The sequence below is a fragment of the Hippichthys cyanospilos genome, chromosome 8 (genome assembly GCF_059441005.1).
Source record: "Hippichthys cyanospilos isolate Australia breed blue-spotted pipefish chromosome 8, RoL_Hcya_1.0, whole genome shotgun sequence".
NCBI classification, from domain to species: domain Eukaryota; kingdom Metazoa; phylum Chordata; class Actinopteri; order Syngnathiformes; family Syngnathidae; genus Hippichthys; species Hippichthys cyanospilos.
The window spans coordinates 11,301,435-11,328,839 of NC_142376.1; the positions used below are offsets into that span (position 1 = coordinate 11,301,435).

At 37.4% G+C, this 27,405-nt stretch overlaps 1 protein-coding gene across 1 annotated transcript in view; it reads right to left on the reverse strand.

Moving 5' to 3' along the window:
• The window catches only part of cfap46 (cilia and flagella associated protein 46), a 48,925-nt gene that overhangs the window by 13,688 nt on the left and 7,832 nt on the right, over positions 1-27,405 (reverse strand). Inside the window, exons 13-45 of the mRNA XM_088421480.1 lie at positions 26,726-26,843; positions 25,832-25,961; positions 25,514-25,638; positions 24,783-24,898; positions 23,113-23,219; positions 20,552-20,764; positions 19,580-19,766; positions 18,602-18,748; positions 14,424-14,537; positions 14,001-14,182; positions 13,347-13,478; positions 13,063-13,228; positions 12,217-12,268; positions 11,906-12,041; positions 11,635-11,818; positions 11,266-11,419; positions 10,630-10,853; positions 9,292-9,399; positions 9,032-9,190; positions 8,734-8,882; positions 8,471-8,569; positions 8,330-8,390; positions 7,666-7,806; positions 7,386-7,586; positions 7,206-7,312; positions 6,825-7,007; positions 6,450-6,588; positions 4,285-4,479; positions 3,203-3,391; positions 2,853-2,972; positions 1,779-1,961; positions 1,498-1,671; positions 651-748 (exon numbers count right to left, since the gene is read on the reverse strand). Of these exons, the coding sequence (XP_088277606.1) occupies positions 651-748; positions 1,498-1,671; positions 1,779-1,961; positions 2,853-2,972; positions 3,203-3,391; positions 4,285-4,479; positions 6,450-6,588; positions 6,825-7,007; positions 7,206-7,312; positions 7,386-7,586; positions 7,666-7,806; positions 8,330-8,390; positions 8,471-8,569; positions 8,734-8,882; positions 9,032-9,190; positions 9,292-9,399; positions 10,630-10,853; positions 11,266-11,419; positions 11,635-11,818; positions 11,906-12,041; positions 12,217-12,268; positions 13,063-13,228; positions 13,347-13,478; positions 14,001-14,182; positions 14,424-14,537; positions 18,602-18,748; positions 19,580-19,766; positions 20,552-20,764; positions 23,113-23,219; positions 24,783-24,898; positions 25,514-25,638; positions 25,832-25,961; positions 26,726-26,843 (4,793 nt within the window). The remainder of the gene's footprint in view (positions 1-650; positions 749-1,497; positions 1,672-1,778; positions 1,962-2,852; positions 2,973-3,202; positions 3,392-4,284; positions 4,480-6,449; positions 6,589-6,824; positions 7,008-7,205; positions 7,313-7,385; positions 7,587-7,665; positions 7,807-8,329; positions 8,391-8,470; positions 8,570-8,733; positions 8,883-9,031; positions 9,191-9,291; positions 9,400-10,629; positions 10,854-11,265; positions 11,420-11,634; positions 11,819-11,905; positions 12,042-12,216; positions 12,269-13,062; positions 13,229-13,346; positions 13,479-14,000; positions 14,183-14,423; positions 14,538-18,601; positions 18,749-19,579; positions 19,767-20,551; positions 20,765-23,112; positions 23,220-24,782; positions 24,899-25,513; positions 25,639-25,831; positions 25,962-26,725; positions 26,844-27,405) is intronic.

Genomic DNA, 27,405 nt, shown 5'->3' on the forward strand with positions numbered 1-27,405 from the left:
TAAAATTTATGAAATTCAAGTGCTCGTCAACTACACTACTACACCTGAATGATCTTTGTGCTTGGTTCGGGCCTGAAGGTTTGCGATTGTAAAAATGTGCAAAACCTGCTTAGGAGAGCAAATGTGGAAGCCGATCTACCGATCGGGTATACCTAAGGATCGTGGCAAAATTAGAGTGCAGTTCATTTAGCATCTTCCAGGAGGAATTATGCAAATAGATGGATTCATCACATTGCAATGTGATTCATCAAACCTAGTTATGTCTTTAAATACCACGCCTGACGGGCAGGTGCAAACCAGCATGCACAGAGGTGCCAGCGTTGCACAAACAAAATGGGAGGGGGTGGAGAGATTTTCCGCTTGTGTAAACATTTTACAAATGCCAGAAACAATCATTAGTGCAATATATCGTCTAATTGGTGATTCACATTTGTAGCTTATTTAAAAGGCTGACCAGAAGCCAGTCCCAGTATGACCAATGACAAGACTTCTTTTCAAATGGGCATTTCTGTGCAGTTACAATCTTACTTTAGAATGTTTTTGACACATTTGCTTAGAAGTGAAGTTCAACTCATTAAACCTTATCCTATAGTTGGTTTGTATACATGATGCACAAAAGACAAAAGGTGATTTAATGCAGGATCATTTACCCATCCTTAGAGTGCTGCAGTATAATAATCTTCAGGTCAGACGAAAATTCTGCAAGAAGGTTTAGGTGGTTGGGGTTTACGGTTAGATGGGAAAAGGCCTACAAAAAAGAAATTTTGTTAGAACACTGGTATCATAATCAACATCAAACGGGCGGCGAAAGAAAAAACACTAAGCTAAATAATTTCAGAAAGGTTATTCCACCATTAATATTACTTATAACCTACATCATACACCTACATCAACTGAAAAAAAGTAATCTTTTGGGAAAGGAAGTAAAAATAAACAACTGTGATAATGAGGTTGTAGAAACATGCACATGTGGCTGTTTTCAGAATGATCAACAAAGTTAATTAAGGGTCAATGCACCTTCTACAATGTATGCAAAATAAACTTTTCTTGGAAATATTTTAGTCACGTGTTTTTGTTTAAAGGTAGTGGTCAGTAGAAGTAGACACAAATTTCAATTCAAAATAGTCATCAACTGGATATTCTTCTAAGAAGCAGACATCAACATTGAGGGGACTGGAGGAATTTCTGGCAAGTGCTGGCTTCTTAGTATACACACCACAACAATCTTTCATCTTTATTTTTCAGAGTTATGAGGTAGGGCAGCAAGATGGAAACCATTCAAGTCTGGCAAGTGGCTTTGCACACTTGAAATTTTCCATAAAAAAACATTGGAGGTAATATATAAAGTAAGTGTAGCTCTTCCTCTGGGAATCATGGTACATTTGGAGCAGAGGTCAAAACATCCCAATATCAAGTCTAATCTTGAGGGAACCTGGTAACTTGTGACAGAATCCATTAATCATGAGTAGTGGGTGTGGAGAGTTGGGAACCTGGTACCTTGGAAATGCTGTTCAGGGAGTGTTTTACGCCTTCAAACACTTTAGTTGGCCTTCCCTCCTGAGAGACAAGGAGTTTTCTGTAGAGGCTGAGTAGAGCCGAGAGCTGGGACACACTGGTGTCGTCACAGGCCAAAATTAAAACATCAGCCATTACGTCAACAGCACAGGCACTCTAGCAATAAAAAAGTATATGATGGAAAAGGTAAATTTGTGATATAAAGTATGTTGAAAGAAAGAAATAACCCTCCAGTATATACTGTATGATGTACAGAACTGTACCTGAAATAAGGCAAGATATTGACCTGCCAATTCATGGTCTGACAGGGCAAGACATTCCAGCATATTGAGCGAGGCATCACCCAGGGTGGAGGCTGACAAATTGTGTTGAAGACACAAACTAACAGTTTGAGACAGGACGTTCCTGGCTTGGTCCAAAATCTGCTCAACCTTTGGCTTTTTTGGCTACAATGGCAAAGACACTTATCACTGACACTTCTGACAGTTATTTGAAACAGGTAACACAAAGTAGCATCGTATACTGAAACGGTAATCAGTCCAAATGTGTATGACATGAGGTTGGCTTGGGAACGCCTAGGGATGCTTCAGGAGGAGCTTGATGAAGTGGTTGGGGAGATGGATGTCTGAGCTTTCCTGGTGAAGCTGCTGCCCCCGTGAAATGACCGGATAAAGCGGTAGATGGATGGAGGGGTTGATGGATAGATGACAGCACATCTTCTAGTCAAGTGTGCTTTAACGTAGGGATGTGGAATTGAAATTGAATAAAGTTTGACTTATTTACTATACTGGTTTGTTTCCCTTGATATGCAGCAATGTGCCTTATAACCCTGTGTGCCATTTATTTGGAAGTTTAGGATGATGGATGGATGAATAGATGGACGCTGACTTTGCTCTATAATTTTGTCGTGCAAAAAATATGGTACACAAAATATATTCTGAGTGGGTTTTTGTTTTTCTAAGTCTTGTTGATCCGTAAAATATTTTTCAGATGAATTTTACATATTTACTTGGACTGAATGACGTAATATTCTTAGGGCATTAAATTGATCAAACCCCTAGCCTCAGGTTAGAGCTGTACGACGTAATCTACTGTATGTGCTTGAACTTATGAAACCTGAGGCGAAAATGTCTTCTGATACACCCCTGATAATAAAATGACCTCGATGAAAGAGAAAATTTACATGCAATGTTATAATATTCAAATATGATTCTCCGTATTCTTTTTAAGTGTGCAAAACTCTCAGCTCAGCTTTTTATTGAGACGACGGCCATGAAGGAAATCCCAAATAAGAGATGAAGCAAGAGTGACAGGTTGATATGTGAGGATGTTTGTACCTGTAGCTCAGTGGTTTTGACAAAGGCCCTCCTGGACTCTTTACCACTTAAAATACTTTCCTTCTCTTTCCCAGAAATATCTTCTTCTGCTAATGTTGCAGTGGGTTCCTGTGTGTCTTCCTGTTGTGGAGAAGGATTTCAAGAGCTCAGGTTCAATGAAAACCGACAGAGTGGCCAAACAACAAATTAATTTATCACTTTGAATTGATCTTTGCTCTGAATGAGTTAAGTGCCCTATTTTGGTGCCCAGCGCAAGTCTGGCATTGTAAATATGAGTAAATATAAGTGACACACTGTGAAGGAATTGCTTTTTTTTCCTGAAAGTTGAATTTCAGTTGAGTGTTTTGTACCTTTGGGTCTCCGTCCCAGAGAGAAGACATATAAACAGGATCCTCCTGCACAGCCAACAGTCTAAGGGTCTTTCCCATCAAACCTAGACAACGTGCTCTCATCTCCATGTCGTCCAGCGAGCAAGAGTTCACTGCAGCCAGCTGGCCCAACGACATCTGACCCAGTGTGCTGCCCACATTCATCCATTCCTGTAGAAGACACAAGGATAATCTGGGGTATGCAGTATTTAATAATAATAATCATTATCATCAGCCAAAATCAAAATCACGATTCCTATCATCACGTGGAAAGCCTAACACTTGCGAGCACCTGTTTTGACAAACTACGCGGGTTTACAAGAATAAAATGATGATAACAGTCGGGTAAAATGGAAAGAAGGAGGTGCTTGTGCTGCGGTAAATTTCCTCACAGCTATTATTGTTGCTATTATCCACTACGAAGATAGAGGTTGAAAAAGATGGAGGAGGAGGCAGCAAAGCCTTAATTAGAGAATGATTGCCATACTTAACTGCAATGTGCTTGAACGAAAGCTAAACTATATCACCTGTGCAATTATACTATTCATTAATCTGATTGAAGCAAAGCTTGAGCTCTAAACTTGTTTCCGCTGCATCCTTAAATACCTCTCTCAAGCTTTGTCTTCTTCATCTTCAAGTCGTTAATATTGAATGACCAATTTGCCATTTGAAGTGTTTGCCAATGCGATTGCTGATACGCAGTTTTGACGTGCTGAATGGTAATTTGGCTTTTCAAAACAGATCATTATGGTCAGTGGTGTAATCGCCAAGTCAGGGTAATTTGTACTATTGTTCACAAAAATGCATTGTTGCTGAAAGGTTTTGTGTGCTTTGAAGAGTTTGCATGTTCTTCCATGCTTGAATTGGGTGGTCCCATTTTGTGTAGAATATGGCGCTGTGAAATGATCAAGTGTGGAAAGTTTATTATGGACGCAATGCGGGTTAAGCATTAGTCATACTATACTATCATATCAACACAGATATCTATTTAGTTTGTGCACTCTTTCTCTATCTTTTCCAGTCAATTTTATATAGTAGGTTTATAAAGTTTATGCGGGGTTTACTTGTTCAATGGAGTTGGTTTCGGGTATGCTGCGCATAAAATCCTCAATTGCTCTCTCAGCAATAGACTTGTCCTTGACCAGTGCTCGGTTTACAATTTCTTCACAATGCTCCTCCAGCGCTGCCAAGCAAACATCTGACAGTGTGAGACGCAGGCGTATCAGTGTCCACTTGGGTGACAATAACACTCCGCAACTCTGGCAAACACAGAAAAACCATACGCACCAGCTCACATGAGAGTTGAATCACAAACCAGAGAGATATGTACAGTATACATGCGGCCTTGTAATTTAAAGATCAACAGTAATTCTGAATTTTTTAGACCTTCAATACAATACAATACAATACAATACATTTTACTCATCATATAACCTTTTTAAAATGTTTTAAGAAACACTGGACCAGTCTTAGATTTCTACAGAGTACTTCTAGTCAAGATTTTTTTTTTTAACACATATACTGGCTATAAAGAAAATGAATGAAAACGTCTTGATACAAAATTGTTTTTGGATTAAGCATATTACGTAAACAACCTATCATAACTGTTTACACTTAACGAATCACTGCAAATATTCATTTTTTACAGGGCCATTCATTCGCCAGCTTTTGCTCCGATACGCCCTCCAAAAGCGAAGGCAGGTAGTGTGTATTCATTTTCCACGTTCCATCACACTGCTCTTTATACAGATCATCAACATGAAAAAACATGCAGCATGAGTATCCGTAGATGTTTCAATAAATTCTAATGCTGCTCGAATTAGAACATTAATTGGACACATTTAAATGTAAAATGTGTTTAGTTGTACTACTTCTTCCTTCAGTGTGTTCTATTCTTTGCGACATTGAGATATACATTATATATTGAGAAATAGAAATAGAAATAGAAATATAGAAATATTGCAAAATAGAGAGATATTGAGAACACATTGGAATGGCACATCAAAAAGTCGATGTATTTTATAATGGAAGCAAAGTGACATTGTTAAATAGCACTGGTCTAAAAATAGCACTAAATTCAATTATTGTACCTACTAAAATTGGATGCCACAACAGATTGGGCAGCAGTACCATCTGCTGGACATACATCACTACTACTACTACGTTTTTGTACCAGCTAAAAGGAGCTCTGACACAAACCCAATTGTACTTGACTCTCCAACAGATGTTAGGGATATTCATTCAATATTTATTATGTAGACCTTTTCAATATTATTTTTTTTAAGTGTTCTTCTATGTGTAAATTTGCTGAATCTTCCCTCCCTGGCTCTCCAGCCTTCAGACTTTGCTGTTATTTGTCTTGCATTATTCTGTTCACAAGCACCATTGACAAAGTCTTTATTTGTCTGTATTTGGAGCAATTTTTGTGGTTTTTGACATTGAAAATAAAGCAATAAATTTAGTATCAGTGAAAAGGCTTGAAACATCCTTTTAATCAGTGTTCATTACATGTATATATATATATATATATATATATATATATATATATATATATATATATATATATATATATATATATATATTATACATTATACATTAATACTTCAATTTTCAATATAAAGAAATAATTATTTAATTACATTATATGGTAAAACTTAACATTTTTTTTATAGTTCTCATTCTTCATTGGCACCTTTTGTCAAGATAGCGGATTTGCACGTCTTAGTATTTTCTCAGTAGGCTTCATGATATGGATGATGTTTTATGACGTAGGACGACTTTCATTTCACAACTGTACATGCCAAAGGTGAACAGCTTGATTTTACTGACCTCTTAATGTGTTTGAAAAGATGTGAATTTGATGGTTTCCAAACTTTTGTCTAGTACTGTAAAAAGGAGTAGTTATTGCAGATTTGATATCATTCTTAACCTATGTAACAAAAATGACTGCTTGATACCTCTCTAAAAATGAATGGTAGAAAAAAATCTCTATTGAGCTAGCATTTGCAGTTTATACATAATCGTGTTATTATGCTTGGTATGAAAAGGAACTTTCCTCAAATCGCCTTTGATTATACGTATCTTTCCTCGACAACTTTATGAGCAAGTTCGTTTGTGAAAATAAAACTTCCTGTGTGACAGGTTAGGGTTAATGATTCGGACAAATAATAGAAAAATTTCACCTTCTGCTCAAGACAAATTCAAATTGTGTGTGGGGCTGTTTACTTACCGCCTCTTCCAAGTAGAGCAAATTTTCAGCATTCAAAACCACACATTCTTGTTCTGAGATGGCTAACTGCATGTGGGAGAGTCCATCGAGCAGAAAACGCTGCTTTTCCTTTTTGTCTGTAGCCTGGTTGGCTAGAAATCTTAAGAGGGTGGACAATGATTTAAAGGGAGAAAAAAATGTGTGAGAGGATTTTTTGAGGGTCAGTTATCAGCAAATCACTGACTCAAAAATAATAACATGGGCTTTCTTACACGTATTCAATGTTTAATGTGAGAGGTCATCAACTATTATTATCAACTAATATTATGTTTGTTTCTTTTCAACAAGAGGACTTCAAGCGCCACAAAAATCTGCATGAACTTTGCCCATACTGACCTCAGACCATATGTGCACTCTTCATGGCTCTTTGCAGCATGGTCCCTATAGTTGAATTGAGTGAAAACTTTTGCACATTGCCCGAGCGTATCACAGGCAGCTTTGAGCATCTGGAGTTCCTTAGTGGGCAGTACAACTCCAGGATCACTGCCAGAAATGGAACATATACACTCAATGGCACCCCTAGAAGAAAGAACAAATTTTATTGATTTTCTTTCTTTCTTTTTTCCAGCTGATGTGACAAAGACATTCAAGGCAAATGCAGCCACCTAAGGGACACTGTCCTTCAAAGGCCAGATATTTAGTAGGAGTTTCAGACACTTTCTTGAATCTTTAGAACATACACTGTAAATAGTTTGCTGACATAATACATGCAATTACCTCATTTCTAACGATGTAATTAAAAATGTGATCTCTGGGACTCGGTTCACCCGCTGCTTCAGAACCACTGTCAAAGCCTCACACCCTTGCTTGATAATCTGATCAATCTGTTACAAATAAAGATGCGTTTATGTTGAAACAGTTTGGAAAAATTAGTCTATTTTATAGGCTCTTCTTTACCTTGGCTTGTGCATCCTGGAGTCTTTGGCCTACCACAGCTGCAACCTTTGTAAGGGTAAACTTGTACCAGAAGTACTCGTCCCCACCCAGAGCTTGGGCCTTATCCAGAAGGTTCAGGGCCTGTACGTGGTTTTTCTCGTCACAAGCTAAAGTAGCCATACCGAGCAAAATTCTTGGCATGACAGTCTGGTCTTCAAATTCCTAATGTGATTAAACAATGTAAAGGAACATTATAAGACGTTAACCTTTATGAACTTCAATCGCTATTCTATCAACTCACCAAAGCAACTAACTGAGCTTCTGCCAGGAGCTGCCGGGCTCCTTGGTACAGCCCCATCTCCATGCAAACCTCCGCTTTGTCAACCCAAATATTCAACTTAAATACATTTTTCTTCTGAAAATGTGACTCCTTATCAGATTTCTAAAAAGAGGGATAACTGAAAATTAGATACAGTCATAAAAACATGAAACCACCTTTGTTACTTTCATTCGGTTGCAAGATTAGTTTAGGTTATTTATTTCAAAGAGTTGTTTGATATAAAAAAAAATTGACTGAGATACATCATTTCTAACTTTTTTCACACAAAAAACAAGACCCATTAAAAAATAATAAATTTTTGAGACTGTACAGGTAACAATAAAGTGAGAAAAAATGTTTTCGTAAATGTTTAATTGGGGATCCAGCTGTTTTGACAACCAAACCAACCAAATCAGTCTTATTCATAATACAGTAAATCACCATACTTGCCTGAGACCCCTAAATGATTACCTTTGTGTCGAATGTTACTAACACTCACCTCACACACATGTAACACAGTTTATATAAGGGTTATCACTACATGTGAATCCGATGCAATCTTTATTGATGTAGCACTTTCACAACACCCACAGCTATGTGGCAAAAACTCTTAACATTAAATCAAAAAAAACTTTTTGGGCCTGACCTCTTCATGTGCTTTGTAGAGGCGTCTTCTCTCATGTAAAAGAGTGATTGCTCTGTGGCACCTGAGAGACAGAATAAAATTTACCGTAGGCAAATGATGCTTTAAGCACAAAAAAAGCCCATACTTTCCCCTTACACATACATGATCTGTTCTTGTTCTTGTATTTTCATCAGATGCATGAGATTTTCATGATATGAGGTATGAGTCTCCATGCCAAGCTGAGAGCAGGTCTTTACTATTCTGATAATGAGAGAAGGGAAGAAAGAAAAATATATGATTACCACACTTTACACGATGTTGGTTTCCCAGGAGGCCAAGTGGATATTTCTAGAGCATGAATGAATTAAACAAATTAACTCCGGTTATTTAACTATGTGATCTATACCGTGCATTATATATTATACCTGAGTCGATAAAGGTCAGAAAGGTTCCTCCTATCCAAAAGGTCGTGAGCAAGCGTTTCAGCTAGGTGCATAATGGGGAGGGTCAGATGGCTCAATGAGAGTGAATGTAGCTCCTTTTCCAGAAGGTCAAGATAAAACAAGCTCTGGGTCTAACAAGAGGTAAATAAAATCCATCAAGTAAAATGATCTTTTTATTGTAGAAATGAAACTATAGTCAGGATCCTAACATCTTACAAGTAGTAGATAACCACGTAAAGACATTTGGCGAACAATGCCCTTGCACATTAAGTAGCCTTACCTGATTTGTAATACTGTGAATACTGATGCACTGTGGGTTACAGTTTGTTTTGAACGTATAACGGACCTGATCCGAGCAAGTGTATCTAACCCAATATTCCAGGGTAGAAGGAAGAGAAGAATCCAAGGAAGGTTTGGGAGCCACCTCTGGTGTGATAGGCTGGGTAAGCAGATGGACACACAAATAATGCATTGCTATACGTCATAGAAGACTACATATTAAAGTAAATTGAGAGAAATGTAATTGTAGAAAGAAAGTACATCTTTCACTTTTTTGCCTTTGCCCTTGTCTTTTTTCATCCCGGCAGGAGTGGCACCCTGGCCTTTTGGATGTTCACTGGGAGTCATAGAAACAACCGCTGTTGACACCTGCACAGATTAAAAATTTCCAAATTTAAATGACTTTGTTTTACAACGCAAGGACATTGTGACTTGTGGGTGGACACGTGTGATGCCTCAGGGCTCAATCACTTGGGCCAATTCTGTTTTCTCTTCAGTGTATCCAGAAAGCATTCACAGTGCTTGACTTTTTCCACATTTTGTCATGTCACAGCTGCATTCTAAACTGTATTAAATTCATTTTTACCTCAAATTTCTCCACACAATACAGACATGACAGAGGAAAAAAAGTTTGGGCGCGGGGGAATTTTTTTAAATAAAAATAGTAAACTAAGAAATCTTATTTACATAAATATTCACTGCCTTCGCTCAATACTTTGCTGATCCACCTTTGGCAGCAAATACAGCCTCAAGTCTTCTGGAATATGATGCCATAGGCTTAGCACACCTATCATCAGGCAGTTATGCCTATTCTTCTTTGGAGTGATTCTCAAACCCAATCAGGTTGGACAGGAGACGTCTGTGCACAATCATTTTCAAGACACTCCAAAGATGTTCACTCTGCATTCAAGTCTGGGCTCTGGCTGGCCAATCTTCTTTTGGGCAAGTGTCTCATCATTAGATCAAAAATAGTTAAGACTTACTTTACATAAGTTCCTTTTCAAATAAAATAAAATACATCGTGTTATGAATATTTCCATATTTGGTAGTTGTTATCTCTTCTAAAGGTAATCATTGTTTCTAGGAAAAAAAAAAAGATTATTATAAATCAGGAGTGTCCAAACCTGGTCCTCGAGGGCCAGTATCCTGCATGTTTTCCAGGTTTTTTCCCTGATACCCATTCAAAGGATCAGTTCATACAGGTTGTACTTGGACTGCCGCAATTCTCAACCATCAGCGCTAGAGACTAACTACTCTAAGTATATAGGTTTATAAATTCATCAAAATAAAGACTAAACCTATTAACATTGTAAACGAATACTACAACATTTATTACCAAGAAAATTGATCGCATTAAAATTAGTGGCCACTAAACAGGTGTTAAAATACTGAACAATAATATTATTCAGAGCCATAGTATGCAAATTTGTATCCTTCTTTTTTAATCATTTACAGACCCAAGCAGGGCATAGCTTAAGACATTACAGGCCATTTTCTGTTTTCAGTCAAGCTTTTATCATTTTCAGTTTATGGTTTGAGTCAAAAATTTTAGTTAAGGGGCACCCCTGAAAAAATGTTTCCTCTGTCCAACATACTAACCTGCCATATTTGAAGAACAAAGTCATATGCTCGGAGCAGGTTGAACTGGTGCTCGGGTGAATTCCTGTCTGCCATGACAGCAAGCAGTGTGTGTGCTTGTACCAAACTGTCAAGGCGTTGCACCTCCTTCAGACTGGACACAGTCTGTGTGAATGACAGGCCTTGAACAACAGCGAGAGTTTCACATTTCGCTGAGCCCGGATCCGTCTTTTGAGAGTCTTCTTCTAAACAGAAAATTCAAAATATCAAAACAAATAAGGGGTTGTCTGATACAGATGGACAGATTATGCATAGACTACATGACAGAAAGAGGACTGTGGTGTGGGTAAAACGGTGAATCCAGTAGCACTCACCCTGGTATATATTCAGAAAAACTAAATAAAGGAATGATATGCATATTTGGAAACCAACCACCAACAAAACCCCCCATTTTAGGCTACATATATGAAAAATACTTTAAAAATTCAAGACCTTAAATGACTGGGTTAAAGCCAATCCAAATGACTGATCAGACAAAAGTTGCACTCACCTGATACAGGTACATCTGTACAAATGAAAGTGAAAAGAAAAACTGAACTCAATAAACCAAATACATCAACAGTAAGAGAAAGAGCAAGTTTAGTCAGCAAATAATACCAGGTTTTTCTGAGTGCTCTGTCTCCAAATGCAGAAGAATGTCAATGGCCCACTGAACCTGGTGCTGGGCCTCCTCTACAGACATGTTGTGACAGTACAGCCATGCTCCAAAGGCTAGCAGGAAGCTGACCTTCTGCCATTGATTTTCTTCAGACTTTAATGTCATCACATATGTAGAGCATAAGATATAAACAAAAGAAGAAGCATGCAAATATTTGTTATTTTACCATTCCCTGCATTCAACTTTTGCAAAACAACTGTAATGATATTTTGTTTCCACAAGATGGTGGTAAAATCTTTGTCATGGACTCCAAAGCCTGCCTTGAATGTTTCTATCATGAGATATGCATCAGTTAGCGACAGCATTACCATAAGAGAGGTGACTGATTTCTGATAGCAGGTCATCTGCTGTGTTACGTTGCAAGAACACAATGCTGCCTTGTGCCACATCAATGAACAATTCTGCTCTTCTTTGCCTTGTAACGTCTGCATGTCCATCAATACGCTTTCTCCCAGTCGTGCCTTAATTTGTATGCGATATTTCAGCAGAAGCCTGTGAAACACAGATAACAGTAACTTTAAAGGATGTTCCATCTTCTGTTTTTTTTGTAAATAAATATTCTTAGTAGTTTTTACTGACAGCCGGTGTTTAGTGCCAGGCATATCTCTAACGGCATTATCCAACAGCTGCAAAGCACCTTTGGAATCGGCTTTATCGATGCATATTTGAAGCAACAGAGAGTACATGGATGATCTTAGGGTTAGGAGTTCTTCATCTGTTCACAGATGCACACACAAGCAGAGGAGTATACAACTGAAGCTGATATACAATGTTAGAAACTATCTGATTTGCTCCCTAACATCATAAGATTTTAAAATGAACACAATAAAAAAAGACTATTCCAATAAGATAAAACATGCCAGGATCCATGTACCGTACATAACCCTTACTTGGGGCTTCAGGTTTCGAACTCCCAAGGGGAGCTCCTTTCTGCACTTTGTCCTGTTTCTGAAACATAGAATTTGAAAACTATTAGCTCTAAAGTATACTAATTCAAGACGTCCGATACATATCACCTTGAAGCACACCACGATTTGGCTTCTTTCAGTTTAAGTTTTTAATTTTGTTTTTTGAAGACACAGCATATATATATATATATATATATATATATATATATATATATATATATATATATATATATATATATATATATATATATATATATATATATATATATATATATATATATATATATATATATATATATATATATATATATGATCTTATATATATGATCTTAGGGTTATATATATATATATATATATATATATATATATATATATATATATATATATATATATATATATATATATATATATATATATATATATATATATATATATACACACACACACACACACACACACGCACACACACACACACACACAGCCAAGAGGGAGAGGTGTTTCGAGTCATTACATAATCTACAGTACATTTAGCAAAGGCTTTTTTTCCCATTGGAAGTTTTGCTTTCTGCCAAGAGATGCCTAAGGGAGCCTTTCTCACTCCCAAGTTTCACAAGTTCTCATCATTTCATAAATAATGAATTGGTTTGGAGCCCTGCTGTCTATGTACTCAGATTGATAGGAAGGAAACCAATTTAATTTTGGAAAATATCATTCTATTAACAAAAATCTTGGCTGCCAATATTAGCGCCAGGCCCTTCTCACGCACGATCACAGTGGAAAATAAAGGTCTGTGTAAGTGTCAACATGGCAAAAGAAAGAGAGTCATACGTTTGTATGTTTGGGATAGGTGTTGAGGAGAGCATTGAGAATCGCCTCCAAGGGCTCTTTGAGCTGGTATCTTTCCTCCGGTGATTGTGCTAGAAGGAGGCAATTGTTCCAATAATGTCTTGCAGCTGTAAAACATAGTTCTGAATGCCCAGCCTTTTGTGCATATCTGTGAAGAGAATATGCACTCGAATAGTTTCATTCATACGTGAATGTGAGGCTGAGTAAGTAATGATTCTTGATTTGGATGGACGAGAGAGGTACAATTAGTGCAATGAATACAGCACCTGACACTGGACAGAAGCATGTCCATAGCAGTCTTGTAATTATGCACATCTCCGTTAGACTCGTGAATTGAGCTCAAACCCCTCAAACAGGCTGCCGTGCTCAGCATCTCATTTACAGCAGGTGAGCCATACCTAGGGAAGTTATGAGATTAATAACAGCTCAAAGCTAATAGGTCTTTATAACACCCCACTTTCCCATGTATAAATTCTATACGTTTGACACAAGAGCTTTATTTCTGAGAACCTCAATTTGTGTTTTGATTCACTGTTAGTTACAATTACTGTATACTTCATGGCTCACTGTTAGCTGATTTTGACAGGCTCTGGCATCAACCCAAGTTGACAACAAATTATCAACAAATTGCTGTCGTTGTTGTCTTTTTTTGTTTTTTTAAATTATGGCACTTGACTACCTTTAGCGCAGGCAAACCGGTTGGTGAAGGCGAGCCTGGGCCTGAGCTATGCAAACAGCACAAGTGTTGCAAGTCCATATAACTGATCGTCCTTTTTTTTTTTTTTTAATTATCTTGGATATTTTTATCTACAGTACATTCAATATATGAACAATAAAACTGCCCAACACTAAACCTATTTATTAGTCTACTTACTATTTCAAGCACACAAGTAATGATTTCAAGAATTCCATGTACTTACAAAAGGCAAGGTGTGGTCTTAAGACACTTTGATGCTGCATCCTCAAGTTGCATGGCTCTCTCAGTGCAGCTCAGGGACAAACTGTACTCTTTGGCATGGTGGCAGAATGCAGCAAGCTGACACCATGTCTGTAACTCCACCACAGCATCAGTCCACTTGCAATTAGACACCATTGTCACCAGCTTTTTGCGACAAAAGTTATAAAAAGAAAAGAAGGAGAGAATTTATATGTAAGAGTGTGGTAATGGAGAGATTAAGAAGTTGATTGGAGCAAATAAAATGAGAATATGGTATCCAACGGGAGAAGAGGATGCTTGAAGGAGAAAGAAAATTTAGACAATTCATTGTCTAGGCATTCAACAGCTCAACATATGGTCACTCACCAAGTCAAATGTTAGAAAACACAAAGATGCAGGTACGTACTGTTGAGAGACTGGGATCATAACCTTCTGAGGGACTGGAATTTTTATAGGACTGAAGCATCTCCACTGCAATCAGCACACGGGTCATCGGCGTCATAGGTGACATGTCTTCAAGCTGACAAGTTGGAACAATGACAATCCATGAGCTTTAAGTTGTGCGCAGAGATCTTCTTTGTACTCATGGTTGGTTATGAATTTTACATGAATTTAACAAATCAATGGCTGTACAATAGTATAATTTGAAAATTAGATCAAGACAAAAGTTTTTGACATAAAAATAGCCAACGGGCTAATGACGTATTTAGTAATGCTACTTGGACAACCATTTCACAATAACAGTGTAATTATGTATTGTATTTTGTAATTCATTATTGTAATTATAATTGTTTTACTGTAATAATATAAATAATTATTATTATAGATGTTCCAATCCCAATCATATGATCAGAAATCAGCCACGATCTCAACATCCCCAGGCATTTGGAATTGGGGTGGGAAAAAAAAAATGTATATATTTTTTTGTTTATTTATTTATTTTAAATGCTAACAAGCAACAAAATAGTCCAGAAGTACAAAGAAATTTCCCAAAAGATTGCAATTACTACAACTGAAGAAAACTATTTTAGGCAGGTTGTCATACAATAGCTGTGTACATATACTTGCAGTGTAATTATCTAAAGACATTTCCCAAAAACTGTGAAAGTTAAATTATAAAGCCTGTTTATAATGCAAGATTTGCAAGTTGAAAATATGAGCGCTTATGAATGATGGATAGCAATTATAAACGGACATCATTTATTATATTATCGCCGTTCTCTGTATGACTGGGAAGGAACAGAGCAAATTAGCTTGGACCCCCAAAAACACATCAAGCTCAGGAATGTAGGGATATGGTTACCTATCAGTTATTTTTAGTGACACTCATTTCCTTTACTGCATAGATAAATGTGACATCATGATATATCATGATCATAGTGTTGTTTACACTATGATATTGTATGTTGAAATCACAAAAGTAACAAAATAGCACTTGGAAAACCGATGTAGGTGGATCATTGAGAAGAACACATAATGAGTGGGTTAATCACTATAAAGCTCTTTTTAAAAGTCTATCAGTACTTCCTTTAAACATCCTCACAATCCATTTTTCTCGTCTGTTAAAAGTCAACTGCAGTCATGTGTTGTTGTTTTTTTTCCCAAGAGCAAAGTAAATCAAGCAGGATGCTATCTGGGAAAATGAAGCAAATGTTTTCTCACTCTGTGTAGCCAGGGAGAGTAATATAATAGATGCTGTGGGTGTCAAAGAAACACAAAGCCAGAAATAGTTGGGGGGAATTTTTCTCACTTCTATAGCACAGAAATCTAGTCAAAACTTTCAAGTTTTGAAGCACTGCCATGTAGCAACAGCAGTGGCTTTTTAAAGGCAAGTCTGTGATCTAGCTTTCTGGGTATGGAGACAAGCCACCTTGTTACTTGAGGAAAACACTCTGTTGTCAATCCAAAACAAGATGTTTTTTGCTTAAAAAATATGAACTCAAGCTATAAATTCAAGTATACCAAGTAAACTATGTATCTCAGTTGCATGTGTGTTCAATATACTCTTTTTGATATTTGGCATTAGTCAGATTGTCCGCAACCAACCGTCCATTATCTTGTGCTTATTTGGGGACGTGTCACGGGGGCAGCACTTTAATTAGGAAAGCACACATTTGTTATTCATGAGCCTAGTTATATTAGGTAGTGACATACTGTAGATTAATAGGTCAAACAAACGCTTCATGTTTTAGGTCAGCAGCTTCAATGCAGACTGCACAAATCTGCCTGTCAATCCCATGCTCCATCCTTCCCTGATCATGAGCAAGATCTCAACATATTTGAATGACTCGTATCTATCTGACCTGGGGAGGGCACTCTATACACTTCTGACTGAAGACAGACAGGCTTCAGATTTGAAGGTGCCAATTCTCATTTTGATGCCTTTAAACCCAGCTCAGGAGTAATCCAGTGGGAAAATTGCTTGATAAAGCCAATGAAGCCACTGATAGAAACATATACATAAGATGACTCGTCTAAACACATGTAATGCATGAATTCAATAATCAGTACTTGCTCAGGGTGTAGTAAGGAGGTATTGGAATGTTTGACTATATTTGTTGAGGGAGAGGCAGCTGCATGCAAGGTGATCAGAGCTATTCGATCCAGTTCTGGAGAGACACGGAGCAGAATTGGTTGAATTTGTTCAGTATGATAGAGAGTGGAAGATCCCCGGCTGGTTGGAAGAGTTGATCGCAGTAAAAAATCCATAGTCCAGCGTGCAGCGCCCCTCACCCACTATAGCATTGATGGTGCATTGTTTCTCGCTTTTGACATACGAAATGGTGGTTTCACACTTCTGTGAAACCATGCATCTTGGTTCATAGGGACACAAAATCCCCTCCATCATTACAAGGCGATGGCACAATAAGGATGATTCAGATGTTTTGATCTTCAACTCTTGGCAAGTTTGCATGTGAAGCCCATGAACATCAGAGTATCCTGAAAACGATTTGCCAGGCCTGTACTTCAAGCATATACAGTGGTGTGTGTTTGGTGGTATCTTAGGTTTCATTTTTGCATTCAGTAAGATTGCTCTGTTGGTTTGGGATGAAGCCAGTGACTTGGCCATCGTAGAACATTGAGATCATTGGCAAAAACTAATTGTTTGTTTTCACAGTAGCGTGTAGTGTTCATGGTCATTTATCTGCATTGTGAAGCGTTGTCAAATCACTTCAGAAGCATTAACTAGAGTATAGCCCTGTATACCACATAATTCAGCTGATGCAATGGCATAATAAAAAAAAAAAATGTCAAAAACAATCAATGAGTCCATTCACTTAGCAGTTATACATACAAGGTTACATTTATCACAGCATAATACTGACTCCACAATTTTTGATGGAGAACGCAATATGTTTTAGATCATTAGCTTATTTATTTGTTCATACACATTTGTCCATACTTAGTTACTTAATGTTAATAGATTCCAGTTCCAAGACAGCAAACGATTGAGTTACTGAATGCAAAGCTGGAAACATCACAATGCTCAGCATTCAGACACTAGACGCTTATTTTTAGTTAGCGTTAATGCCTTACTTATTGGCTGGCTATCACACTTACAGTATGATGGACTGTACTGGCTGTTTCTGCATCTTTAAATACAGCATCAAAAATGCGGGTGCAAATGGCACCTCTATGCATTAATTTGACAGTGAGCAAAGGCGAGTGTTGATGGGGAAAATAGATCTTTTCCATTTGTATAACCATTTATAAAATTAACGAAACAAAAATTAACATGGCATATTGTCTATTCAGCAACACCGTTTTGGAGTGTCTGTTTAAAGGGCTGACTTGGTAGGCGCATATTGTTATTCAATAAATTTTGTGTTGATAATATTAGTTTTCTGTCAAGAACCTATTGACTAATTCGTTTCTTGTACCTAAACATTGGAAAAACCTCATCATTCATAAATACACAGTAGTGTGTGTGCTAATTGCCAAAAAAAAACCAAGCAGACCAGCTCTTTCTTTCTCAGTCTTACACAGCATCACATCACACACACACACACACAAGTTCAACATTGCATGCATTATGCAGAGCTCTCCATAATTACTTGCACCCCTTTTTGTGAAAAAACGTAGGACTAACAGGATTTTCTAAAGAGCAAAAACCAACCTTTAATGAAAAAGTATGTATTGAATGGGGAACAATGACATTACTCTAATTATTATTATTTGAAAAAATATATTTAAAATCAAAGTATGTGTGTACATCCCCCCGCTATATGTTTTAAATGGGATTGAGGTCTGGAGAATGAATGGCATCAACAATGGGAGGAACTTGATTCTGTTTTAGGTGAAGCATCTGGTGGCGCCCAAAATTACATATATTTCCTATGCCAATATGGACCGGCACCAAATTTTGTTGCACTTTTTTACATAATGCCACATTTTATTGCATTGATTCAGTTTTGCTACAGCTTGCAAAGTCTCTCTTCTGCAGCAAGACTCATATGGAAGATGTGTCTTGGTATATATTAACTGATATTGGCATATTTGCCCATCCCGTCTAGCTGCATTGTGTGTAAACATATTCCATGAAGTGTTTATTCAAACCCAACAGTCTGACAGGTAGAATGGTACCTTTTCATCTGTGTCCATTTGGCAGCCAATCTGCTGCTGAAGGATCTTGATTCGTGCCCATGTGGCTACCAGTTGCTTTTGGACAGCAATGGGTACTGCCTCTCCGGTGGGGTTGCCATTGGATATGGAAAGGGCATAATTACACAGCTAAGAATCAAAAGAAAAAGTAATATGAAGTTTTTACAGTATTTATTTAATAGGATAAACAGCATGTAGTAATTATTGGAGTTGAAGCTCTTGGAATACTCATGTTTGTATTGACTCAGTTCCAATTCAGATTATAATAAATGATTTGAACTTTCAATTGTGTATTTGATGCGTGAATGCTTTCAGCATTCATGTGTTGAGCTACTTTAATCATTATTATTGTTTTATTTTGCCATTCAATTTTGTCAACATTTTGGATTAAAACCATTCCAACTTCAACATGTTTTGAATTTTCATGCTTCCCAAACTATGATTTTTCTCATTTCTAACTTTCACAGTCCTCTGTGAGAATCTAAAATTCACAGTTTTTTTGTTTTGCTCATATAATTACTGTTTTAACTATTCCAACACTAAACTGTTCTTCATCTCGGCCAAAACCTTTTTTTTCCAGCTTTTAAACGACAAGTCACAAATCTTATCTTTTTGGTGTTTTATATTGTTCAATATTTCTTCACCTTGTTAAATATTGTTTCATAATATTGAAAATTATTCTATTAGATTCTGGGATTCCAAAGTACTCCATGGTTCCGCAATTTTGTATTCAACGATGAACATTCACATGCAATTTCTCCATCTAGTTTTTAAAAGAATTGTCCTTCCAAAATAATTCTATTTGAGGGGACTTTACTGTTATTTATTTTGGCAACAGGGAGTGCTATGAAGTATGAAAATAACATTGTAATCATTTCTGGATATAAGAGCTAACTATTCAGAATTGAATCTGAATTGAATCACAAAGGGGTATCTTGCTAGCACAATACAGTGACAAACCTCAAAAGCTTTGTGGACCTTAAGAAGGGCATCAGGCTCCAGCACAGGAGCTTGACCACTGCTCGCCTTCTCAGATTTCACTTTTCCCTTCTCTTGTTGATTGGCTTGTTCTATGTCCGGTACAACAAGATGCTGGTACAAACCCCGAGCAACAGCATCACACAGGAGCACCAGCAGAGCATGATTTCTAGGGATGACAAAATTAATGGTCTTGGGAATGTTTAGTCGCTTTAACAAGAGGTTCAACAACAACGTGGATGGACCAAATAGGGCTCTACTCCTGAGCAGTGCCTCATGTTCTACTCCTGGAAGTTCTGTTGTCAAAAGGTACACGGTTGTTCTGTCGCTAGCGTCAATAGCTATGGAATGACCTCCTGATGCACGTTAGATAAGACTGTAAAACCTGCCTTACTGTAAAACCTAATTAAATGTTTATTTTTTTAATTATTTTATTTATGCCCTTCCAAGTCTCACTGCCATTGCCCACGTGAGCAATGAAGTCTCCCGACAGAACAAAGCTATCCCCAGAGGAAGCACTCTCCCGCGTCCCTCTCCAAGGACTTAATGAAGGGCGAGTACTTTGAACAGCTGTTTGGTGCATTGGCACAAACATCAGCGAGGACCCGTCTGTCCCCTCTAGAGACAATGGTCTTTTTTATGTTTGAGTTCTATTTCTGTACAGTATTTCTTTTCAACTGTCTTTAAACTGCTCTGGAAATAAAACTGGGTTGAGCTAATTCTTGAAAAATGCACTAGATTAATATTTTTGTTTTCCCCTGTAGTACAAGAAGATATTTTTGGACAAACGTATGCATCCGATATAGTGCTTCAATATTGTTGCCAAAAAGGTTATAAGACTCAGATTGCATGATAAATGTGCTGCAATCAGTCTAACAACAATGACAGGATCTACAATCCTTTCAAATGCGTCAGGTGGAAGAAGCCAAGTGATGGACAGCAACGCGTTCCTACCCTGTGCACTCTGTCTTTTGGAACATCTCTACCAGACTTTGGAAGGTGGGGATGAGACAGTTATAGTCTCCAGTAACCAGTAAGTGTCTGTTGTAGTTCCATAAGTATATGGCGGAATTTGCCACAATCCAGGGTTGCTTGATCTGTGTGCCAAGCTCCGCTGCTCGCAGAAAAGTGGACGTGGCATAGGCAGACAGATCCTGGATCCAGTCTCTGAGTGGAGTCGGATAAAGAAGCATAAAAGTAGATGCGATTAATAATATGCTAGTTACAAAATATAATATATTGTTTGATGGTTATTTTACATTTGTCCTTGTTGCACAGATAATGTGTTAGATTATGTTTAATGTGGTCAATATCTGACAGATGCAATTAACCAGTGGCGCCTTTTCAATATAGGGCATCGAGTGCTGCCTCACCATTCAGTAGTCACCTTGAATATCATAATTTCTTTATAAAAAGAACCAACCGTGCAAATGTATTATATTTAAATTTAATGAACATGCAATAATACAATTTCAACATTTGCAAATATGTATACTGTACATGCTGGCTGGTAAATCAAAGAGCACTGTTAATTGGGGTACTGACTGTGAGCCAATATTCTACCACTATTTATTGTATAATTTATTCATGAAAGAATAACAGATGAACATATGCCCTTTTGAACTGAACACCCATTTTTTTTTTTTTAATACTATGCGGTTTCCTGAAGGACGGATGATGAATATTTTCAATTATTATTTCAATTAAATGGTGAGTGTTTTAAAAGATTTTTTGTTTCCTCATTAAAAAAACAGGAATTACTTCAGGTACTTGAAATGCAGAAAATATACAAAGGCGTGGAAATCGCACAGCTCCTAAATATGAGTTACATATCAATCTCATGATTTGATTTGATATTCGATGAAAAATGATTTGATCGGATTCAATTATAAATGTTTTTTGCTTGAATCTATAGATGTGCAAGGAATCATCATACTACTTCAGTCTGCTTTGCGAGACAGTGTAACAAAATGAGACAGTGTTTGTTTTCCTTGTTTTGATTTTATAAGGAAAATGCCTTTTTCCAGAAAAAAAGCCCAACATGTAGAGTTACAATTTGAAGCTACCTATAAGTTAGATAGATTTTATAGTATAAAATCAAACAAAATAAAATGCATCTGTATCATGAAAAAATGTATAGATGTAAGATACATTTTCATTTCATAGGAAAATGCAGCACCAAATTGTTATGTGGAAATTTTTTGCACAAATGAAAGCTTAATAATTCTCACCATGTTTATGACAAACAAAATACAAAAATAGACTTTTTCACATGAGGGGCTAAATTGAGACTATGGCAAAGCATGAGACATGCTAGAAATTAGGTTAATTAGAAAATCATGTGTAATTTCCTTGGTGCTTTCATCAGCGAGTGCAACATAAGTGGTTTCAATGCAAAGCTCGCTAGCGCAAACACCTCATGAGTTACCGCAATTACAAAAAAATATATATATGTTCTTCTTTGCATCACTCAACGTTACCATGACACAGAGCATCCCCTTAACCCCACACACTGCCAGCTATCATAATACATGTGGTATTGACACAAAGATCCTCTTCTCTGCTTTCAGAATCCATTGGAATTCTGTTGCTTGTGCAGACGTTTTGGAAGTTACAGGGATATAAAAGGCCTGCTTCATTTCCTGTCTGCTAAGGCGTGCATGGCTGAAGGTTTTTTTATTAATAACATCAATTTTAAATTGGCTCTGAAACAAATATCTATCTATCTATCTATCTATCTATCTATCTATCTATCTATCTATCTATCTATCTATCTATCTATCTATCTATCTATCTATATATATATATATATATATATATATATATATATATATATATATATATATATATATATATATATATATATATATATATATATATATATATACACACACACACACACACACACACACACACACACACACACACACACACACACACACACACACGCATTTATATACACACACACTTTCGAATCATGGTAAAATGTGAAACTCACATAATAGCCATTGAATAACGTACTCATTTCCATTTCTGGTTTTCTGTATTTGTTTAAAGCTTATAATGGCTTTCAAGAGTCTCGGCTCGGTATAATAGAGAGGTGTATCCAGTCATCTGTGTGAAGTCTACTCATCTCTAATTAAATGCATTCATTACCATGCCTAGTTAAACAGTAGTTCAGACTACTACATACCATCATTAAGGCAATCCAAAGACTCTTCATTTGTTTCCAATTAATTATCTTACGCACGTTTGTACGATGTATGTACAGTGTTACCTCACTTTAATATGGGCCTTCTTCTGTATTATACAAGTGTGCATTCACAACTCTAGTGTGCTCCATAACTTTCAACGTAGCGCGACACAACGAATCAATAATGAAACGCCTTGCCAACACTTTTAAATATCGATTTTTATCTATTATACATTCATAGCCACAACTCTAGTTTCATGACATTATATTGGAGCCTTTGTGTTTCCCGTTTTGACCAAATGGCTGTTACTATATATTTTACCTGTAAATAATCCAGTGTGGATCATCATCAGAGACACCTACGTCCTGTGGGAGGACTGCAGGACTGTTGAGCTGCACACCTTGCATTTGGAGCTTTTGGGCAGTAGCCTGAATAATAAAGATGACAGTTTGTTTTTCATGATGAGTATGTTCCATTACCTCCTGCGTTAGACGAAAATTCGCCAACCATTTATTTCATTTCATTTAGTTCCTTGAGTTTATGGCGGACTTCAACACTTTTTCATTATGCTTGAAAATAAATGCACTTCTCTCCACTGCATCACTGCTTTGTTGGTTCCATGTAATCAATACAGTTATTGATTGCATGATGTTTTGAGAGGGTTTTTTTTTTTTTTTACATCAGTTAATTTTGCAATTTATGACTATTTACAAAAGAAAAGAGCAGATTAATATATTTACACTCATATTTACACTCACTCAACAAAGTGTTGTCCCATCAGTTTGTGGTTTGTTAAAATTTGAAAATGCATCTGTAATGGTATCCCTGTAGTGGTATTTTATCTACAAAAGATACTGGAGAATGTGCTACCACATTTTCATTATTACGGGGAGGAATGGACCCCCTGACCTGAACCCGAGCAGTGCTTCGTTATTGGAATTCTGTGCTCATCACTGATAGTCCATAACAAACACCATGTTCAAACATCAGGGTGTCCATATGTGCACTTGGCACGATTCTGTTCATTATGGGCAACTGGTTAGGATGCCGACCGGACGCTTCCCTGGTGAGGTGTTCCAAGCATATCCCACCAAGAGGAGGCCCTGGGAGACCCATGACACACCGGAGAGGCTATGGCTCTCGGCTGGCTTGAAAATGCCTAGGGATTCTCCTGTAGGACCTGGATGAAGTGGCCAGGGAGAGGGAAGTTTGGGCGTCCCTGCTCAAGCTGCCGCCCTCGCGACGCAAAGCGGTAGCTAATAGATGGATGGATGGATTTTCATCATTAATGCAATTTTCTGGTATTGCTTGTGTCCCGGCATTAAAAATGATTTAATTAGGTTTTCTGATACCTGAAGAAACACCATTAAAATGTTACTTACCCCCCGTAGTGCCCTCACGTACCCCCATTTTGACAACCACGGATTTGAGGCATTTTAATGCCAATCTCAGCCTTGTTCTTGAATTCATGGATTCATCCATCCATCATCTGTAGTCACTTATCCTCACTAGGTTTGCTGGCTTGCTGGTGCCTATCCCAGCAGTCTTCAGGCATTAGGCGGGGGACCCCCTAAACTGGTTGATAGCCAATCGCAGGGGATACAGTGACAAACAATCGGTCACACACGCGATCACACCTGAGAACAATTTAGAGATTCCAATACATATACTATGCATGTTTTTGGAATGTGGGAGAAAACTGGAGTGCCCGGAGAGAATCTATGCGGGCTCGGGGAGAACATGCAAACTCCACACAAGAGGGCCGAAGCGATCTGCATTTTAACTCGGTTCTCGAAACTGTGAAGCAGACATGTTAACCACTCTTTCACCAAGCCGCCCTTTATGGATTCAAAGTTTTTAAAAAACTTCAAGAACTGTATTAAGTATTTCAAAAGACAGCCGTCTTGCAGTTGAGTGGTGACAGGTTCATTTCCAGGCTTACAGCTTTTCTGTGTGCCATTTGGTCATTTGGTCAGACTTACAGTACATACCTCGGCAGTGATAAAGCAGATTTCAGCCAAAAGACGCAACTTCTTTGCACAGGGTTGAGTTTCTTCATAGCTGCTAAGGCTTTCAACAGAGCTCTCTTCCTCGGAGCATCTTGACTCTGAATACAAATTAGGCAGTATATCAGTTAACGGTTTTGTGCACATCATACTATTAGCAAGGCTTTTATCGAGACGTCAGTATGTAAACTCATACTGAATCCATTGACTAAATAATTTAAAGATGGCAATGATTATTTCTTGTTCGCTTTGACGCTCCCAAAATTAAAAAGATCTAAATAACACATCACAGCTTTTAATCTAGAAAGCGTTTCTAAAATATACTTGCGATCAAATAAGATTTAACATTTAATTCACCACTAATGAAAATATGATTTGGTCATTACTGTGAGCGCTGTCACCAAAACGTAATGGTTACATTAACGCAATAAATGAATGAATGCATGAACATATGAATTAATGAAAATTTGATCAAGTTGAGTAATGACGACAGAATTTACCCACAGACAGCCAATCCAAGGCAGACAAAAACAAGAGCCTTGGTAATTAATAGAAATGACTACTTCAAGTGTGTGCTATGACAGATTTAAATGTAAAATAGGAGTTCAATTGTCTTTCTTCAGTTAATAACTTCAACTAAATGGGTCAATTTTGTATTCTGGCCAATATTATATGCCTTTTGTGAGCTTTAATGATCCTTTCATTGAGCATCCTACTGTGACATTTGGACATCTTCGATCTCGCTTCATCATAGAGCAAACAAAATCGACCGGCCACTCTGCACACATCCCAGACTTCCTGTTTTCTTGCAGTTTTTGCAAGCGTAGCCCACAGCCGCAATCTGCACAAGAGAAGATATACAGTACTGTGTAAAGATCACATTTTAGATCATGAATGCCGTTGACTATGGTTGCAGTTCAAAATCAATTGGTTTTCTCAAGTTGCAATGGCATTCAGATGTTCAGTTTAAAAACAAACTGGCAGAACCAACTTGCCAACGCACACATATGCACGCTCACAGACATACAAAACACCTCTCTGTGTTGTCAGCGTTTTCTCCTTGTCGATCCAGGTATCCATCTAACTTCTGTACAGCTGCATAGTAATTATGAGCCTCAGCGGAGAGCTGAGCTATTGGTCCACACCCAACACTGGCTTTGGTAACTAGTCAAACAAACTCAATTAATTATGTTGCAAAGTGGTATTTTCATAATTTATTAGGTAGGTCTTTTAGAGGTTATGAATGCACAAAATATTCTATTTGTTTTGTTGCAGTTTCTTAAGACTTCGGTGCCCGCCTATCATTTATTTAGAAATGATTAAATATGCATGGTTATGCAAAGCAAAAACGTACACTGCAAGAGGAGGAAATGTGTGTGAATCAATGCTCCTTTCAGTCATGTCAATGGCTACACAGCAAGACAAACTTAAAAGAGAGTTTCTTGTTTAGATCTTATTTAGATATGCCATGGTCTCAGCAGCACAGGGCTTTTGGTGTAGTAATTGGATTAAGAAGCAAGGTCAGGGACTGCAGTGGTTCAAATTGCAACAGTGTGTACAGTATATGTGTGTGCCGTTGCTAATCCTTCATTTTATTTGTTATCTATGATCGTTGCTGTCGACTAAATTACTTTTTAATTAAATGTAATCTGCCATAGCGGAAAATCTTTTTCAGTCCAGCAACACAATGTGAAACAGGAAACAATGTTATTGTATAATGAAATCTATCATGGCCTATAATGCTCGACATAGAGGCAATGTCCTTGCATGAATGAGGAATGACGCTCACATGCTAGTTTGAAAAAAAATGTATCCAAAAGACTGATCGCGATAATTCTTGTGAAAAGATGTTGTGGGTTTTTTTTTAGATGTTTGAAGTAAATCAATTCGTAACAATGTGGAAAATGAATGTAAAGAAGAACTTGTACTTTTCGAGATGCTGTCTGCATTAAGAACCATCTGGAAATCAGCGGGGGCCAATAGTTGTCCCACAGTCAGCAGTAAGGGTCGACAATCAGTATTCTGTTGTGGCTGCCTGTCCTTGACCTGAAAGAAAAAGTGGGGGCTTATTGCCAAGTACAGTGTACAGGGAGAAAATAAAAACAAATTTTGGCACAGTTTGGACTGGAAAATATACATTCAACATTTATTCATAAAAGTGAGATTATGTTTTCAGAACACATCATCTTGGTTTGAAAGCACACGTGAGTAGTCAATTAAGATTGAAAGCACACCTGATCAGTTACCACTGAATTATATGTAATTGAATCGTAAATGTGGTTTTAACATGACGGCACCCCAATAGTAGTTTCAAAAAGAAGTAATATAACCAAAACGTTTTTGCCTCATCATCATCAAGTAACAAAATAGAGAAACTTTAAATACTTTTGTGGTATGCGCATATGAAGAAAAATAAGTAGGACAATTGACCTTAACTGTAGGTACGGCTTACATACATACATACTTTTTCTATAGACACTTATCCTCACTAGGCTCACTGGCGTGCTGGTGCCTATCCCAGCCGTCTTCATGCAGTAGGCGTGGGACAGACTGGACTGCTTGCCAGCCAATTACAGAGCACACAGAGACAAATGAACATTCCCATTCA